The 20,720-nt window shown below is 40.0% G+C and overlaps 1 protein-coding gene across 3 annotated transcripts in view; it reads right to left on the bottom strand.

The window, feature by feature from the left end:
* The window catches only part of LOC145986676 (putative fatty acyl-CoA reductase CG5065), a 131,904-nt gene that overhangs the window by 66,203 nt on the left and 44,981 nt on the right, over nucleotides 1-20,720 (bottom strand). For all 3 annotated transcript variants that reach the window (XM_083120972.1, XM_083120973.1, XM_083120974.1), the window contains exon 2: nucleotides 7,389-7,622. In XM_083120972.1, the coding sequence (XP_082977098.1) occupies nucleotides 7,389-7,622 (234 nt within the window). The remainder of the gene's footprint in view (nucleotides 1-7,388; nucleotides 7,623-20,720) is intronic.

Below are 20,720 nucleotides of genomic sequence, written 5' to 3' on the forward strand. Positions count from 1 at the left end.
TGGACAAAATTCTCAAGTGCCTTTAATTAATTTACAGTGTGCCTGCAGTGAATACTGCATCGAAGACCAGTGTCTTATTTTCTCTATTGCACAAGCAATAGTAGAAAATTATCCCAAGCCTACATGTTCTGAATGTGAACTTGGCGAACCAAAAGAAGAACTTCACAAATGTCTAAATCTTGAGTGCATAGAAAAAAAGAAAATGGAACAGTTGATCAAAACTTACAAGGGTGTTATTTGCTGCTACTTCCAGCAGGCTCATAAAAGAATATTTATACGTGACAGAAAGGCGTTCGATGCAAAAGTGGACAGTGTAGATATCGAACTAGTTATGAAACTGTATACTAAATTTCTGCATAGTACATTTTTCTATAATAATCATCATATTGCATATACATGCAATGATTTGTGGGCTCCAAACAAATCAAAAACAGAACAAAAAGGTGTAATGTATATAAATGAATTTATCACCTGTAATAATAATAAAGTGTACTTTTCTGGGGCGCCAGTACAGACATTACGCAGAAGAGAATTGTACGGTAATCCCGTACGTCACTGTGTGTTTAAATATAATGAAAAGCCAACAAAAAAGTTTCACTTTTGTGGGCAGGGATATATGTATATACCAGAATGTATATGTGCGTTGGATTCGCACCGGTTTCACTCATATGATTTTTCTTTGGAGAACAAGTTCTGGGAAGCTATTTGTTCCACAAAGTAACAACTTAAAAGCATTGTAATTTAGAGTAGTTATAATGTATAAATATAGCAGCGTAGTGTTAAAGCTGTATGAGTTATGTAAAACTCATTATATATAAATGTATATGTACAATTTTGCTTGAGAAAATATAAAGCGTTATGTGAACGCTATGTATTACAACATGTGTACAAAATGACTTATAAAAAACTGTAAAGCGTTGTGTTAACGCTATGTATTCTGTATATGTATAACCTGACTTATAAAAAACTGTAAAGCGTTGTGTAAACGCTATGTATAAATAATTTGTAAAATTAATTTGACTCTGTATTTATTTTGTAGTAGATTAGTTTTAGAACAATAAACTTGTATGTAGTAGACTTGTGCGTTTTATTTCTTTTTAAAAAATAAAAGTTTTATAGTTATATGTAGAGTAAAAAAAAGCTAATATTGTTGGTGCAAACGGTCGTAGGTTCGATCCTTGTTACGGATCTTGCACAAATCTCAAATACATTAATCGCGACTGTTACTAGAATTCACTTTTATTCCGTCTCGCCACGCTAAACACTTTGCCGCTAAAACACAACCGAGATAGAACTTGACAAGTTAGTTTGTATTTACAATAAAACACTAGTCAAATTCCATTCTCGTATAACTCTTGTACTTAGATAAAAAAATGCAATACTTACAACATGGATCATCATCTTCAAAACAGAAAACTCAAAAGACAAACACAGCAACAAACACCGTAGAAAAAATAACAAAAATGTGCGGACAAATTCGGATTCCCAAGTTTAAATACCCCACAATCGGGCCGCCCCTATTTTCCATACTGGAAACTAACATTCCCTTTAAATTCACGCTGCCTTGTTAACTCTACGAGTCCAAATTTAAAACCCTCAGCCTCTCTTTCCATTAGATAAATTCCTTACATCCACCCGCCTTGAATTATATCACCTTCCACTCATGTCCTTTTAACTTAAAATCCTTTTTTTCGTCTAAATTCTGTACCTGCCTTGGCGATTACTATTTTAAAGTCCGTATCGCCCCACCACACCCACACAGAGAGGGAGTTTCCGCTTAGCGGGAGACTTTTAAAAAATTAGCATTTTACAATCTTTTGTTTTCTTTCAAGGGACACAATCACCCCGTGATACATTTTCTTTTTCCACCTGAAATCGAAGCGGTTCGTTTCTCTAACCAATTTATTTTCTCCAAAATAACTTGTCGTGTATTTGCCCATCACAACAACAACATCCCGTCTCATCCACAACCCTTTCGCCTTGACCTACGTTAACAGAGGCTTCATTCTTGATACCTGGGCGGAATATTAATTTATTCTCTCTGTCTGGCATCACCGCGCTTCCCCAAAATTCCTTTCTTCTCTACCTGCGCTGAATATTAATTCATTCTCTCTGTCTGGCATCAGAGCTGAATCGAAATTCTAAGACAGTATTCTGTCTAGCGTGTTGCACCATCGTGTTTCATACCATAATAACATTAAAACATAGTACTAATTAATAACATTACATATCACGGGTTCGAGTACCAGGACCGTCTTCTTTCGTACCATTAACACCGTTCATAGCGGTTCATAAACCATAGAAAACTTATTTTCAATACTATAAACATTAATATTAACATTTTATACATTACATACTTTGCAGTAATGAATATAAAACCATATGCATAACGTTTAGTACCTCTAATTACCTTCTATATACATATTTTTCATAAAATAAATAAATATATATTCATAAAAAGTTATAAACATGCAAATACATAAATGTAAAGTATTCTAAGTACTTGCAAATGAATTCTAAGTACGTGCGAATTAATTAAAACCCGTGCAAATGAATTAAAACACGTGCAAATTAGTTCTTAATTATACGCAAATAAAAGACCACCCACGAAAAAAAACTGCCACTGGCGCGGACAACATCTACTGATGTGCAGGAACTAGGGTAGTGGATGGGACGTTCGGGCTACAAATGTCTCTCACATGACATTCAGAACGAGACCATTGATATATTAGGGAGATCTGTTTTGCGCTCCGTGGTAGCAGATATTAAAAATCGGGAATATTTTGCTATTATGGTTGACGAAACTTGTGACATATCCACCCGTGGACAATTAATATTCTGCATTAGAACTGTGAATAAAAAAATATATATTTTTGAGGAATTCATGGGCTTTTATGAGATTCCGAACACTAAGGCCAAAACTTAAAAAAAGGGAGAGAGTGAGTCATTCATTAATTTATTTCAGTGATCAGAGCCCCCCCCCCCCTGATAATTTTGACAGGTCGGCGCCCCTGGCCCTATCTGACAATTCGATTCCTTGTGGGAGATAACTACTCCGGTATCTTTCCTGGCTGTGAAGCGGAGTGTCATGTTACATAAACCGTCGTCTCCACTTACGACCTGCGAAGCGGAACAACCTGCTGACTGGGCAGCGCGCATAATAAGGTCCCCTGATATAATCTGGCAGGTTCCTTGTGCGTATTTGTCCTCGCGTTGCGCTTTCGTTTCATTGCCTGCAGTCATTTCACCTAGGTCAGCAGACCCACCGCTCCGATCAGGCCAACAATGTTACCTAACAATGTTAATTGACACATTGTTGGGAGATTCATCGGAAAAGTTACCGGGAAACTAGTTCCAATGTTATGTGAGCGTAGGAAATTTACTCGCTTATTTTTTTGAAAAAAATATTTGGGACAACGAACACTTTCTATTGAAGGGCACTTAGTAAACCTTCCGTACCTTCTCCCCCCTTCTTTAGAGGTCCATATGTTGAACAGGGAACTAACTACAAGTTCGATTTGACCTGCTTTCTTAGCACCGAACTACGTAGGAACACAATTCTGTTATGTTAACACATCACCCTTACCTGGGTTACATCTGGTGATGCAATAATTTTCTTCAAATCATGGTCAAAATCAGGGCTCGGAAAATCCCGGTCGCCAGGTCGCCATGGCGACTAAAAATTTCAGCTTGGCGACTGTGATCTTTTGCTGCAATATTGCCGTTTCTTAAGTTATAGTGTACGAAACTTTCAAGATTCTAAGTTGAAATTGCAATACAGCGTAAGTTAGCAAATGATTTTTTTTTATCAACGTTGTGAACATTCTATAGAATCAGTACACTTTGTCCCCCAACCCCCCATTTCCAGCTTTCTCACATAATTTAGCGATGTTTTGAATACGGTGACGCTAAGCTTATAGACTGATTAGCTTTATTTTACTTCGCTTTTTGTGCCACTTTTGGCTGATTTGCAAAGATGGTGATGAATGATGATATGATGAAATTAATGGATGGACACGTACAAACATCCAAGCCCAGTCCGGGATTCGTTCCCCTGGCGTCGTAGCGCAATGTGCTAACCACTCTGCCACAGGGACTGGCTCAGCTTCTTATAGTATCCACAATTACTAGCAGGTGGTTTCCTGACGCCTGATTTTCAGACCTGGCGCCTAGCTCTGAAGAAACTTTTTCGAGCACTGGTCAAAATTATTCAAATGGAAAAACCCAGATAAACAACTAATTCGGCTCGTTAGTCCTGGGTTCCCATCCCGTTCCTCCCAAGAGCGCTCAGAACCAAATGATAAATTGACAGGCAAGAAATTACAGAATTAACGTTGTAGGGTTGTTGCTCAAAATCGCAGAAATGGCCTTTTCACATTTATTTACACTATAAACAGGTGTCGGATTTTCTAATTTACGTTCTCTAAATTACCTAATTCACATTAGTTTCTCCAATGTGGCCTCACGACGGAACCGCCAGAGTGTATGAAACCGAGATTTTAGAGCAATTTTCAACTTCATGCAGAATGAAAGAGTGATGGAACAAAAATGGATATTCAGCACGTTTCGTCTCGGAGGCGTGTCTAGTTCTTCAGGCTCGTTCTCATCTCGATTGATCGATTGATTGATTTTGTTTACTTTACTTTGCCTTTCTACCACTTTTGGCTAATCGCGAAGATGAGAATGGCGCATACAGCACCAATCTCCCAGGGATATCCATTAGATATCCAGAATGTCCAGATCAGATCCATGGATATTATGGATATCCATTAGATATCCATTTCTGGATATCCAATTCTGCATAACCTTAGGACGTCTATTGGATATCCAGAACTGGACATCTGAAACTCGACCAATTCTTGATATCTAATACACAGCCTAAACGTGTGTAGAACTGGCTGTCAGAAACTTTGTCCAATTTCGAATATCCAATACGTGGCCAGATCTCTTCCAAAACGGGATATCCAAAATACATCCAATTCTGGATATCTAATACATGTCTAGAACTGATCCAGAACTTGTTATCCAACAATGAACATAAATAGGATGTGTTTCGAATATTAGAAAATGGTCACAGTATTCCCGTTGTGTATACTTTCTCATACTTTATCTTGGAAGTGATCCGGAAATGTCCAAAACATATCCATTTCTGGATATCATGTATGCGGACAAATGGATATCCAAGGGACGTCCAATGGATGTATCTTGGATATCCAGAACTTCCGACACAAATATCCAAAAGATATCCAGTTGACCAGATGAATAGACACTCACCATGACCAGGCCAGAATTGGAACCAGGGACCACTGGCATCAGCACACTGTAGTAACCACTCCGCCACGGCGTTCTCGTCTCGGTTATACAATATATAGGAATTATAGTGTAAGCAACAGACACAAGGTGTCACAGCCCAAACTTTCACAGCAGATAGAGATCATCAAAGAAAACACTTCTGCTGATAACTTTCTTTTGTTGACGCCTTGTATTGACCCTACATATCGAGATATTATCCTGAATGTTTGGAACCAGGCATCACGGCTTACCCTTGTCGCAAACAGATTGACGTTGCGATTGGTGTTGTTAGTCTCGGGCGCTATGTCTCGATGTCCTTTCGATTTAACATAGGTCTGTCTCTCGATCTTGCCCCGATAAGTGTTGACAGGTCTCGTCTTGTTCTTTCCTCAGTTTTCAAGCAAATTTTCGGCGTCGTTTCGAACTTAAGAACGGTACCGAATGTACGACGCGAGTTCACATAAATTTGATTGATGTGAGGAATTGCCCATGAAATTTAATCTCCGCGTCTCAGAATCACCCTGTATATCATCAGTGACCCATTCCACCACGTCATGCTTGGGACTCTTTACAAATCCTGACCTTCTCCACAGAATAAACATTGGAGGGTATCTCTATAACAGACCACGTAGGGACATTAAATAAACCGAACGTTACAGCACGCTTTTTATGTAACCGGTTCCTATAATATCCTAAGGTAACTTGAGCTGCGCGAAATAGCATTACCTACACTATTTGCATTTCTCCGTTTGGAGATTAATTTACACTACTTTTTTATGTAATCGGTTGTAGTTTCTCTTTTGTGGCAGGTCATTGCATCAAGGAAACACTGGCGTATACAGGGTGATCAATAACACTGGTATAGCATGTAGCTTTTCATTTCAAACGCAGATCTTCACCACAGAACAAACATTTCCGAAACCAAAATACTTCAAGGGCTCCATGTACAATTATGCCAATGAAAATTGTTAATTGGCTACAGATTTTAAGATTTCAAAATCAGTTCGTATATCTTGATGCAATTTGACATTGACATGTAATTTATAAACATAATTTTTACATTCTAAGAAATCTGAAATCCATACACAAAAAGAGTTATTGAAGTGCTCACACCGAGAAAACTTGACTGCGCGTTCAAGTCAATGACGGCGTGCGGCGAGAAATGTGATCTACGTGCCTCCAACGAATAAAGCTGACGAAATCACCTCTTCTTACTTTCGTAGTTTATTTGACAACGGACAGGACAACGGCGTTACTCTGGGAGCTTTTGGTAAAACCTCTGCACCCGACTACAATAAACAAATAAACAATGAGCTATTTAAAAATAGAACTTCAGACGCGAAGCAGGATGCAATGGTTTTAAAAGTTAATTAACTGTATTCCTGTGCTCGTTCCATAGTTACGAAATGATATAATATATGCTTTCATTTTCATTTTCTTTGGCGAGGATAGAAACATTCCTGGTAGGGATTAAAATACTTTTTCTGCCGGCGATAACATTTTTTGTGCGCCGATAATTCGCACACTGGTACAACTGGTCATGATAGAAGCAAGTTAGGCACAGGGGCTCCTATATATGGGTGTCAATCTTACGTTTGCTGTAATGTGTGTGTGTGTGTAATATAACATAACATAACCCATGGCTCGACAGCCCTCGAAAGGGCCTGGGTCTATCTCCCGACTGCCAGTCTCCCTCCCACGATCCTACCTAGAGGTGTGGAGATCTCCAACCGGTTAAGGGGTGACGTGGGGTTAGAACGACGAACCTTCAGCCGTTATAGAAGATTTCCCAGACCGGGACTCACTCGTAGCTCCCCAATTTCCAAATGGTGTTTGCCACCGGTTCTATACACAGGCCGAAAATGTGTTTGTGTGTAGTTTTCGGAAAAATACAAATAAATACAAAATATAATTAAAACCACAAACCGAAAATTATGAAGAGCTAATAGCGAAGGGAATGTGGCGTCATACAAAAAAGATGGATGAAATATGTTTTTGCAAATTGATTGATTGCATTCTCATTTTGACTTTCTCTTTCAGACAAGTCTCACGTACACACATCCATAGACATAGAGAGATAGAGACATTAGACTTACCGGGTCATTGAAGAGATTCTCCAGCCTGTTGGTCACGTTGTGTCCCTTCTTCGGTCTCATAAGGAGGTAAATGGTCCCTATCTCCGGACATGATCTCAGCAACTTCTCCAGGACAATCTTCCCTAGGAATCCCGTGCCGCCAGTGATCAGGACGCACTTATCCTTGTAGAAGTCCAGGATTGGCGTGGATTTGACTTCCTGAATCTCCTTGGTCAGCATACTGCAGTGGAAGTTCTGAAAGATAGTAGACACGGGATGTTAGCCACTACTGCTCAAGTGATGCTAGCAGAGCTTTTGGCATCAACACAAGTTTGCTCAGGCTAAACGCAGACATGGGCCAGATACTACACTTCCAAAAAGGTCCTACGTTTTGGAGATTTAGGTCATGTTAGAACTCTACTTGGGTATGGCGAAGTATAGCTTCTGGCGCCTCAACGTTAATGATATGCCCACTTGAATATGCAATTCAAATGTAGTTTTTATTGAATGGTATGAGAAGACTTCTTGAACCGAAGGAATTGTGTCGGGTTAAAAATTATAGATATTCGTGTTTGGACTCCAATTAGAAGTTTACCAGTAGATCTACATAAAAACGAGTTATATAAAAAAAAATAGCTTATTCAATTTTGCATTAATCTAAGCTAACCAATTTTTCTTCGAGTATGCCTTCCATTTTTTTTACTGTCGTAAAATCCAATATGGTTGTCAATTCACATTGCGAAACCGATTCTATACAGATTTTTATTCAACTTACTAAAGATGTACGTGGAACATGGCTACACCGTACACAGCGATGTCCATTGAACCTTGGAATCTGCGGACTGTCACCGCGAGTGATAATGGATTTTAAAAATGAATGCAAGGAGCTCCAAAACAAGACCAATATTGTATTTGTAGGACTACCCAATACTAACAAAAAGTTGTTTCGAAAAATTGATAAGGGCTGAATTTGTTAAAAACCTTATTGCCTGCACCGTACCAAAATTTTATCACGATCGAACAACGCTGTTTAAATTTATATAATTTCAAGGAGAAGATTTGGAAAAGTAAAGGAAAAGGCATATTTTTTTATTCTCACGACGATGAAAAATAGAAGGCACACTCGAAAAAAAAAAATATGGTTAGCATTGGTTAACGCAGAATTGAATAAGCTAAATTTTGATGCAACTCGTTTTTATGTAGGTCTACTGGTTAATTTTTAATTGGAGTCGAAATTCGAGTATCTATAATATTTAATTCGACATTAGTAGAATTCTTTGAGGCTGCTAAGTCTCTACATTATTGTTCATTTCATTTCCGACGTGCCTTTGGTGCGACGTTCACTATATTTAATTACGGAATTAGGTATGTTCGATATCAACCTATTATTTTACCTGTCTAAGTAGCAAATTTTAATTATATCCAATAACGTTCTCTATCATAATTATTTTGTTCCATTTTCATTGAATTTTGACGCTCTAGTGAATTTACACGGTTTCATATGTAATAATATTTTCACTTCATGATTTCAATTTTAATAAATGTTAATTATTTTGAACACGATTTTTATGAAGTTCTTCTTTGATTGACTGATTGATTTGCTATATTTTACTTCGCTTTTTGTGCCACTTTTGGCTAATTTGCGAAGATGGGGATGAGTGATGATATGATGAATGGACACTCACAAACATCCATGCTCAGACCGATATTCGAACCCGGGACCCCTTGCGTGTAGTATTTTGTTGACAATATTATTTCAGTAAAATTGAAGAAAGAACAAATCTGATTAGTTGCTTAATTGGAAGCTACAGAGTCCTATAAACTTGTGATAAATGGCATACAAACAAATTATTTTTATTTTTGTTTAGAGAGGGTCCCCCCTAAATTGCGGGGCCTCGGGCGAGTGCTCCAGTTTGCCCTTCCCTAACACAGGCACGGCCCCCCTCAGAAAAGTGAAACCTGCTCTGTAACCACAACATAATGTTCAATACAATCTAATTTATGAACTCATCTATTCATCACCAACAATAAGCTGCAACAAAAATATAATACCCTATTGTTGTTGATGTTGTTGTTGTTGTACATATACTCTCGCCACTTAATCCAGAAGGAGGAAGTGTACTTATTACAACACATGCCCCACATCCACACGAACTTAAATGATTTGCATCTGAGGGGGGTCAACCCTTTCTTAAACCGATGTCCTGAGTCATTGGAAAGGCGGCGAAGGTGCCCAAACACTCATCTGTCATCTTGCGGGCGAAGCGAAGGAGGAAGCACAATGGAAGAAAGTTTTTGGGTGAAAGTCTTTCTCATTAAAGCGCAACGTGCTAATGCCCGTACGAAGCCGGGAAGGAGAAGAGCGCGAAATTAAACACTCCTTTATCATTTCCGGACTCGCCACGACGCCTTTCGAAAGCGTAAGAGCACGGCGGAAGCAATAGCGTTTCAATTGTTTGGTGGGTTGGAAGGGGAAAATGAATTTTCGAGGACTCTTTCACCTACGCTCTGTCATTGTATGCGCAGTCAACTTCGAAGTTTTCACCGTCTGAAGCTGTTTTTGTGATGCCCCTGTCCGTACCTTAAGATGCGAGTCGTAGTAGATAAGTTTCCGCCCACTCGCGCTTGTGCCCATGCGCGAGAGACTTCCGCGCAATCCTCTGCGCACCCCGGTGTCGCCTAGAAGAGCTGCAGTTTCACCGGCTAGCCTCACAATGTTGTTGAACGATCAGTCGCAATTTAGCTTCCTTTCTTCGTATTTTTGACGTTGCTGTTTGCTGATAGCGAATGTCACTACGACGAGGTCGACCAGACAAAGGGACCGTCTAGGGTTCATACCGGATTCGTACCTAGGACCTCTTGCTTCTACCGAACCTGGCAGCTTTACAATCAGTGAGTGTGTGGTCATAACAACACATGAACCTTTTCTTTACCCAACTTGTGAAAATTTACTGCTGATACTTCTTTTATTCCACTCTATCTAACTGCCAGGAGGGAGACCCTGGTTCAATTCCTGGGGTGGATACTCTCGGGTGTGGAAGTTTTCCAGCATGTCTCCCCATGGAGTGGCTCTGGGGTCCACCCAGTCTCCAATAAATGGGTACCTGGGTTGGGGATCTGCTCACATAAACTATACCAATGGCCCAGATGGTGAATATGTGGGGCCTCACCTACCCACCTCCCATATGCCTTCATTGCATGTTGCAATGTGCAAGTGGTACATGCAACGCCCCCTCACTCTAAAATCAGCGTCGATTACCAGTTTTGTCTTTGAAGAACTTTTAATCTTCCCAATTGTTTGTCATCCCTTTTAGGAGATGATGATCTTAGCTTTCTTGCGAAGAGCTGGACTTTTCCACTGTCTGTGAAGTGAGTAAGCTTTTAGTTTATTTTTACTTTTTAATGTGTTGTGTAGCAAGAACGTGTAGTGTGTGTCCAGGAATGGAATGACAATTGGCAACGATGACGAAGGTTGGCGAGCAGGGTAGAACACGTGATGCTAAGAGGGAAGGAGAGGAAACGAAAATTGGGATCTGCGCCGCGGCAGAGACTGGTGTGTCGGCATTTATATCTTGTGTAAGTCCCTTTACAACCTCGCACTTTTCTCAAGGGGTTTTTTACACACCTTGTTTTAAATTCCTAAGTAAGAATTTTAGAAAAAGGAATATTTCCCCGTACACCCACCAATTACAATTAAATCAATCAATAAAATGAAGGTTAAATATAGTAAGTACGAAGCATTTTATAGTGTATAACGTCCCCCAAGAACGTAGTAATTTAATATCCACCTTTACAATTCCAACCCCTTCCGGCACACAATCCTGAGTACAATAGTGGCTTGATGAGCATCATCAATTTCATTATTCATCGTCGTCATCGCGATTTGCTTACCTAAAGAGACAAGGAGATGTAAATTAAGATAAATACAAATATTTATTTCAAAAATACCTCAATGCGGATATTATATAACGAACGTGTAATAGATTGAACCTTGGCCATAACCTTTCATATCTATCAAAATTTCTACGTAACCCTTCCAGGTGGATAAGCAAAGAGAAAACATTAACGTTTTCAATTGAGGCAATCAGCATCAGGAAACGACGATACATGTCGTTAAGAATGGGGGGGAAAAAGCGCATGAAACGCATATTCGCGATTGCAACGAAGGTCGAACGATGTGAAACAGGAAGCCGAAACATGCCGCGTCACCTAACGTGTTATTAAGATGAAAACCAAAGTGTCAACACACAAATAGGGAACCTTGAGCGCATCGTTGAAAAGCGAAGATTGGTGTTTAAGAGTGCAAGTTGTGTTTGTGCCATTTCAGCACAAATAATAATCATAAACACTTCTATCCGAAAGTAAAACCATGAAAGCCTTGGGTCACGTTATGTAAACAAAAACGACACGTGGAGAGATGGGTGGAGGGAGATTGAGAAGAATGACAGTATTACTTCCTGCATTTTCTTACCGACGTGTCGACCTCCGTGGCTGAGTGGTTAGCACAACGCTCTACGACGTCAGGAGTCTTAAGTTTTGAATCTCGGCCTGGGCCTGCGCGTTCTTTGTGAGCGTATCTTCATCAATTTCATCACATCACATCATCACGCATCTTCATCTTAGCAAATAGTCACAAGTGGCAGAAAAACGACGTAAAATAACCTAAACCATGTCAGTCACTTCCTATAAATTAAGCGGTGTGTAAGGGAGCTTCCAGACCGAAGCGACACGCGACCGTCTATAAGAAAGTATTCACAGCGCATGCGCTACCAACACACCGATGTGACAACATGCACGATAGTAAAAATGGGACCAGCCCGAGCGACACGTGCAAATTGTCATGTCGCTTGGATTGGATTGATTTGGTGTTTTAAGTCCACTTTATGCACAGTAAGGCTAACCGGGACTGGACCTACAGTTTAAAGTGGGATCCGAACCACTATGTGGCTCCAGCGGGTATCGAACCCGGGACCCCTTGATTACAAGGCTAGGACGTCATGTCGCTTCGAAACAAGCCCTCAGTAATAAATGAAACCTTCCGAACCGAAGATGTCGCTTGTCGCCTGTACCACGTCGCTTTGGTCTGAAAGCTTCCTAAGGTGTGATGATCCTTTCTGAAGAAAACCTCTCTTCGACATAGTGCATCCTGGAATGCGTTTTACAGACTAACGTGGCTGTGGCGTCTGCACTCAGCCAGAGTAATCCTCTTTGGGGACTTGTTTGGATCCTGTCCATGTGTTCCCCCTATTGTCCTTTCATTAATTTCATCTTACCAGCATTCATCCTCATCGCAGCGATTAACCAAGAGTGGAAGATAACCAAATCAAACAATATAGCTACACTAAGCCATACACCGGAATGATACTTATAGGGTCACTCATCAGGTTCCATACCGGCAAGGGTATAGATTTCAGTGATACAGGAAGACACACACCGATCAATCTACCCTGTGCCCGATTTATATCTTTGCTTATTTTGCGTCACTATCATAGGCGTAACTTGGCCGAGGCAAGGGGTGCAATTGCCCCAGCAAAATTTCCGGATTTACTAAAATTTACATGTTAAGAGTATTTTTTTTTAACCTTTTGATTGGTTGATTTCATTTACATAAGATATAAACGCCGACACACCAGTCTCTGCCGCGGCGCAGATCCCAATTTTCGTTTCCTCTCCTTCCCTCTTAGCATCACGTGTTCTACCCTGCTCTACGTTTTTCTGCGACTTTTGGCAAGTCGCGAACATTATGAGTGATGAGATGATGAATCTGACGAATGGACACACACAAAGAACACCCGTGTCCAGGCCGGGATTCGAACCCAGGACCTCTGGCGTCGTAGCGCTGTGCTAACCACTCTGCCACGGAGGTCGGTTCTTAACTTTCTCTCTCATGTTCTGCCCTATGAAGTTACACCCCAAGTTACAATACTGGTCACTAGTCTGCGTCTTTTGGCAGATTGCGATGGCGATTGTTAGGGATGATGCAGGAACGGCCTTGTAAAAGGGCAGCCAGATCTCTGAATTGGAGACGAGACTGACAATTAAGACCGTTTTCGTTTCTGCAACTACCATATTCGAGTGTTTCTTGTAATTATGAGTAATTACGGTGGCTGAAATGAATTATATGTGAGAAATATATAATTTTAGATTGCCCTTCTGGGCATCCGTGGACATAAGGTGAATTGACAACAAACAAGCAATAACATGAAGGCCGTGGCAGAATGTTTACAGGGTAGCACTCTTTTGAGCAAGGGAACAAACTTGTAAACGCAAACAGAGATAAGGGTCGTGAATCCTTGTCCCTATATTCTGTCCCAGCGAACGAACACAAGTCTCTGCGCAAGTAGTGACGCGAGACGGCTCCACCAATGAGCACGTGAGAGGGACAGAATTGCGTGGAAAGGGAGGAGCGACTGCAATTACCTTTGGGCGACGATATGCGCTGGCTTGCTACACAGATAAGGGGGACAGGATTATACGCACCCGCCAGTTGGAACAGTATGACGGCGGTTCACGCTTCGGCACTGGAAAAGCAATATTCTCAAAAGCAACGAGACGAACTGCGAATCACCCTGTATATAGGCCAAACTGGTTCTCGATCGAAATTGCTACGAAGCTGTTGCCATTTTGGTGTACGATAATGTTCGTGTACGGAAGAATAACATGTTCTATTTGGCCCGCAACGCAGGCGTCCAGAGAAAGCAAATTCTTTTACGTGATTGGCATCCCGAAGTCTATTACGCTCTCATAATGGGGCAATTTACGGCATTGGTTTGCTTTACACGTTACACGGGCGAACCTAATTGGTTACTGACACTTGTCACCTGGATTAATTTCTCTTGCAGACGAGAAGCTACGGTGGCCAACCAAGGCCGAGGCAACTGGGTAACAATATAACGTATAACAGTTTTGTTCTGTACATTGGTGTGGTTTTCTGTTGCCTTACAGGAATTTATGGATTATATATAGTACTGCAAGGTTACTTGTGTGATGTACGGTTGTCAAATATATGGAGACGCTCAGTGTATCCTTACCTTTTTAATGTGCTGTGTTTGTTCTGTGCAGGTCAACCTTGCACTAGAAACTCCTGCTCTTAATAAGCAAACATTTTAGGTAGGAGATATTTCCCCGTGTACAGTGAAGGGTACAAAATGGCCATAGCTATGTGTCTACGCACCCTAAATTTTTAGTTAATTCATTGATTTATTCCAAAAGTCGTGCAACCCAAACTTGATTGTTGCCCCTATTGTTGTAATCTAAATATGGCGGCCCGTCGACCTCACGACCTGTAAATTGGCATCGTATTTTTTAAAGTTGCAAAAGAACAGAAAGCTTGTTATTTTTATTGTTACTAAGATAAATAAAGTTCTTTTAAATAATAATCGAAGAGAATATCCAAAGTAGAAACTGGATTAGATGGGAGAGATTGATTGTACCTCGGGCTATATTTTCATATTCTATAACTTAATTTAAAAAAAAAATGGTTTCACAGTTTTCAAAATTCCAAAATTGATAGTTTTAGGAGAGAGATCATACAACTTAAACCTCATGAGTAAAAGGTCCCCCTATTTTTTAAAGCCTTTCCTTGAATTAGTTGTGTAAGAGTTAATAACAAAATACAATAACTGTGAATTTCACTACACTAACTGTAGGAAATGTAAAAATAATAATAATAATAATGCAACAACAATTGTGCTGGATCTGTTAGATCGAGTAGTAAAGTCTCCCAATTTGTATTATAATAAAAATAATAACAATATCGAGGCTCGTTCTTCAAGAGGGCCTCCCCGATGGCGCAGTGGTAGCGTCGTCGCCCTGTAATCAAGGGGTCCCGAGTTCGATTCCCGGTGGAGGCACATAGTAGTTCGGATCCCACTTTAAACTGTAGGTCCAGTCCCGATTAGCCTTACTGTGCACAAAGTGGACTTAAAACAACAAATCAATAAATTGTTCTTCAAGACCGAGAAAAGATCGAGGTCGGTTTTTCAATATCGAGACGAGATGGAGGCTCTTCTTTGAAGAACGGGGATGGTGTTTGCAGATCAAGACAAGACCAGGACAGGACAAGTGTCTTGGTTCACGAGACGAGCCAAGGAGCGTGCCAAGCCTCGCAGGTCCTTGCATGCAGCATTCACAGTAAAGGTCACCGAATAAGCTGCGCATCGTGGTTGGCAATGCGTGCTGGAACTGCAAGGTGTCTTGAACTGAAAGTTGCCCGTTTCAAATTCTGTACGCGTTCCCTCCGAAGGTTCGACGTCCACTTCTATCAGTCGCCTATACGATAGAAATTTCCACCACGCACTGCGAGCAATGGAATTATGAATAGCATTGCGACTAATGATCTCAAATTACAAAAGAACGGTGGTAGAAGAAAGTAAAAATAAATACAGGCGCCAGCCTTTTTTCCGGCAAATCTGGTCTAAGAAAACCATGAATCCAACTACGATAAAGCTATACATATTGAAATATGATCTTAAAACATTTAATTTATTAATTAATACAAGATTGGATTAAAAGTAATGAATTCTTGAGACAGAGTGGCATTTCTAACCGGTAACAGCATGAATAACTATGCAATACATTCTATACGGCGTACGCTTTTAGAAGGAACTTGAGTTCAGCCAATACGCAGCCAGTGTTATTGCGCTGTTGCCAAACTAACTGCTAGCGGAAGGGAAAGACAGAGAATTCGCTGTGTCCAATATTGAACTATTTTCTTTTATAATGCATACACAGTATATATGAGTACAGTGAATTAATATAGTAAATATTTCTACACAGGATTATATCATATCACTCCAGCATATAAGAACTCAAATCAGACTTGCAATGTTGGGGAACGCCCACGACAATGAAAGGTCATTATGTATAGTGAGACGAATTTATCACCCATTGTTTTCCCAAGACAGAACAACTCAGCTGTCAACACGATAGCAACGAAAAAAAGCAGACTGAAGGAAAATGAAAGGGTCATTAATCATTATATATGTGTTGAGGCGTGTTGTACCCAGTGTTTCTTCGAGAAACGATAATTCCGGTTGTAGGCGACGGAAATTTATGGGACTTGGACAGTCAGATTCAAAATGTCTTGCCCCATCTTGTGATGAACCTTAAATAGGCGAGTTTTATGAAAGCTTCCTGCGCAAGAAAAATTACAGAACACGGCGTTTAACTTGCCCGCCACAGTTTCCTGACTGTATAGCCAACGTTGCGGTCTTGCCATAGGCTGGTCGCCACGAACACGCTCTGAGTGGGCCCGCCCGATATCGCTTCTTAAACCGTACGCCGTATATGACCTACTTTTCCATATTGCTTCAGATTTTAAAATTCTGCTATAAACAGTGAAAAAATTATAATGGCATGTTTATTATTCTGCTTTAATGATTCTCGTGATACAGAAAACACATACTGTACTTGTTATTTGAAAAGAAAATGTAATGAAAATTTCAATAAACGAACTCGAAATATTAACAAAATCTATTTTTTAGCACTGAATTTGAAAATTCAGGCTCCAGATGACAATTTTCAGGCACCATGGTGACCGGGCGACCGTATTATTCTACCCCTGCATAAGAATATTGGCAATAGTCATACGCGGCAGCCGTGGAAACTATTCATTTGTACCTGAGCGGCTAGCGACAGCTATAACCAATGGCGCATCCCCTCCAAAATCATGTCATACATCCCCCCGTCCCAAATCGCGCCCTCAAACCATATCGTAATCCCCACAAAGTATTTGATTACGACAGCGTGTCTACCGAAAGTAACTTTTTCCTTAGCTTTACTAACCACTATACTTGATCTGCCCCTCCTCCCTAAACAGGGGTGCCAATCACTCAAGACCGCCCCTAAAATCGTTCATCATAATCCCCCAAATAGTTTGGATGAATACGTAATCATTTATGTCTATTTGAATGAAATACCATGTTAAACTGTCCATATTTTTTAATTGTTCGATTTTCGAAAAAACCTTAAAGCTAGCACATTCATTGGTTACATGTAGTAAATTAAATTATGTAAATATGCATATAAATAGTGTTTGTGAGTGGGTTTATAAAACTCACAATTTGAGTAACATAAATTGTTACACAATTTAAGATAAAGATAGAAAATCCAACATTGATAAAGCAAATAACATGCTCCAGCCGTATGACCGATTCAATTATTGTTTCACGAAACATTACACAACCCTAGCTAGAAATTGTTAAGCTCAGGTTGTTTACTTGGGGTACATAATTATTTTAGTAACCCATAACAACACGCCAAACACGCATTCTAGCAAAACATCACTGCGAGCGAAGAGAGGAAGAAAATTTTTACATCCATTTCTTTGCAGGCTTTCAAGAATATTAATTTAGGGGGGGGGGTGTCAATACTTTCTTAGGATTCCGAGACACAGGATTTACTTTTTTCCAGCTTCCATTTTGGCACGTTCGGAGTCGAAAACGGTGGTTATCATATCGCTAAATACAGTCTCCAAATGTTCGAACTCTCTCTCCACTACAGAAATCCATTTACAATCTAAGATTTAACGCATTATCAAGAGCTTTCTATCTCCCCCCCCTTTAAATTTAATACTCAATCCTACCACAAAAATTTTCATGCCAATTTTAGACTCACTGTTGATATTGAAGAGTGGATATTGCCTCCTCCAAACAATTAATTCTGAGTCTCCACACCAGAATTTCCGCAACAGTCTAAGACAATAGTAATACACTAGAATTGGATACCCCCCAATTTAATGCTCAATCCCCCTCTAACTAAAATACCCGCCATAATCTTAGACCTAGAGTTGGATACTGTCCCCCCCTAATGTTTAATTCAGATTCCCCCTCCCCAGAACCCAAGTGCCAATTAAGGCCTAATATGTAAGAGTTGGATGTTTCTCCCACCACCCTCTTCAATAATACCCTTAAACATTTTCTTTTATTCATGTAATGGATTAAGTATGGTGCATTTAAGGTGTAACATTTTTGAATTTCATATTATTTGAAAGGGGAAATCCCCTCCCCAAATCTGGATGGCGCAGCCATATAACAGATATAACAGCTTTGAGATATGTAGAGGTAAATGCACCAAACGTGATCTGCCTAACCCACTCGCATATGAATATAATATCAGCAATAAACATGTGAATACGTTAGGTACGTTAAGTATTGCTTATTTCTGCTATTAAATGCATACCTGAATAGGTTGGGCAGGTTGGGTTTGGTGCTTTTAGCATATATCTGTAAGTTGCTACAGCCGCTCGTATTTGCACCACGTACAACAAGTGTAGCCTCTATCTCAAAGATTTTTCCATTAATTTGGGACAACCGACTAATCAATATTACTTTAGCCTTATATTAACAACTGAAACATAAATAATCGTAATCATATCTTAAACCAGCGGTTCCCACGAAGAGATTAGAAGATGCGCACACATGCCTTAAAGGCATATGGGGTGATGTGGAGGTAGAGCTCAACATATTCTTGATCTCGGCAAGGTACGCATTGATACGAGGCTGGGTGGGCCTTACAGCCTCGCAGAAACAGGGAAATGACTGGAAAAAATTCCTGGTTCAGATCACCTGTTCCGAGTTTCGAATCCGGACCTTCTGCGTGGTAGCCATGCTCTACCAACTAGCTACCGCGGAAGAAAAATACAAATTAAAGGAAGTTGTGAACCTATGCGGCTATAAACGGAGCATAGAAATTATTTAGCCCAATTTGTTTAGCTTATTTCTTTTGTGCAGTCAAGTAAGTCCCTTATTTCTTTGCAATCAGCAGAGAAAATAACATTTCGAATGAAATAAAACTTGATGTTTAGCATGCCCAGATGCTTGAAAATACCTTTTCTCTTCCATGCTGCCGGCCCCTGTGGCGGAATGGTTAGCACGTCGCGCTACGACGCCAGGGGTCGCGGGTTCGAATCCTGGCCTGGGTATGGATGTTTGTGAGTGTCCCTTCATCAATTTCATCATATCATAACTCATCCGCATCTTCGCAAATTAGCCAAAAGTGGCATAAAAGGAGAAGTAAAGCAAATCAATCAATCTCTTCCATACTGCTGTCATTCCGTTTAGTACCTATGTAGGTAGGTGCGAATGGAAAATGTCGTTACCCTTACGCCAAAGACATGTATGATCAGGGATTTATTTTCTTTTTATTGCTATGTGCTACGGAAACCACGAATCAAACTAAGATAAAGCTACACATTTTGAAATGTGACCTCAAAACATTAAATATATTAATTAATATACGATTGGATTAGAAGTGATTAAATTATTGCACCGGAGTGGCTTTCCTCAATCGGGCTCAGCCGGTAACAGCGTGAATAACTAAGCAATACATTCTAATATATGACCGACTCTACGATATCGCTGAGGACCTTAAAATTCGGCTATCAACAATACAAAATTATAATACCATGTTTCATGTTTATTATTCTGATTTAATAATATCACATGATGCAGAAAACACACAAACATTAAGAGACACATTCTGTATTCGTTACTTGAAAAATGGTAATGGAAATGGCCATAAGCGAACTGGAAATACTTAAACAAAGAAAAAAAGGAACTGAATTTGGAAATTCAGGTGCCAGGGGAAAATTTTCGGGTACCCTGTATTTTTCTACCTCTGTGTATGATGTATTTAGAAATGCAATTTGGCAACACAGGGTTATGTGGAAGAAACACACATTTTGAGTTACTTGATGGAAAAAAGTGAATACGTAGAACTGAAAATGAAAGATGTGAATAGAAAAGGTGGAAGAATACATGATCCTGCTACGATGATATCTACATGGGGGGGATAGAGGAAGCGAACAAATAATCGCCAATTTATCGTCCCTTTGCAAGGGATTCACGTGGGTCGGGGATGGTTGATAAAGGATCTAGCGGCAATGAATCCATATGACGTAAACGCCATTCATATTTTCCAGCAAGGTTCTATTTTCGTCTACAGCGTCATGATTTTAACAACGGACTTATCAACCAATAGAAAGAAACTAAATTGACGACTTTGCCGCAAGATGTCACTCCTTTTTTAAGAATGAAGTGTAGATCAAGATGACGTAAAGGGTTGACAACAATGAGGGCGCTGAGCACTATCCGTTGACAACTCTTTTAACTTTTGTTATCGTCATATTTGTTCTGTGACATCCTTTGACGGTTTATTTTTCCACATTCAGTAATCGGTTCTCGAATATCCTCTAACATGTTCGACACAGGTAGAAGTTCCTATTGATGTAAAGGGTACAGTTCTATGGGGACAATCAAAGTGGATAAGTTCATTCAATCCTTTGGTCATCTGTTAATATATCTTTTGAGGAAGGCGCTACAGAAAAGCGGATGCACTGTGCCTAATGAAAAG

Source organism: Lepisma saccharinum, chromosome 4, assembly GCF_977018435.1.
Source record: "Lepisma saccharinum chromosome 4, izLepSacc3.1, whole genome shotgun sequence".
Lineage (NCBI taxonomy): Eukaryota > Metazoa > Arthropoda > Insecta > Zygentoma > Lepismatidae > Lepisma > Lepisma saccharinum.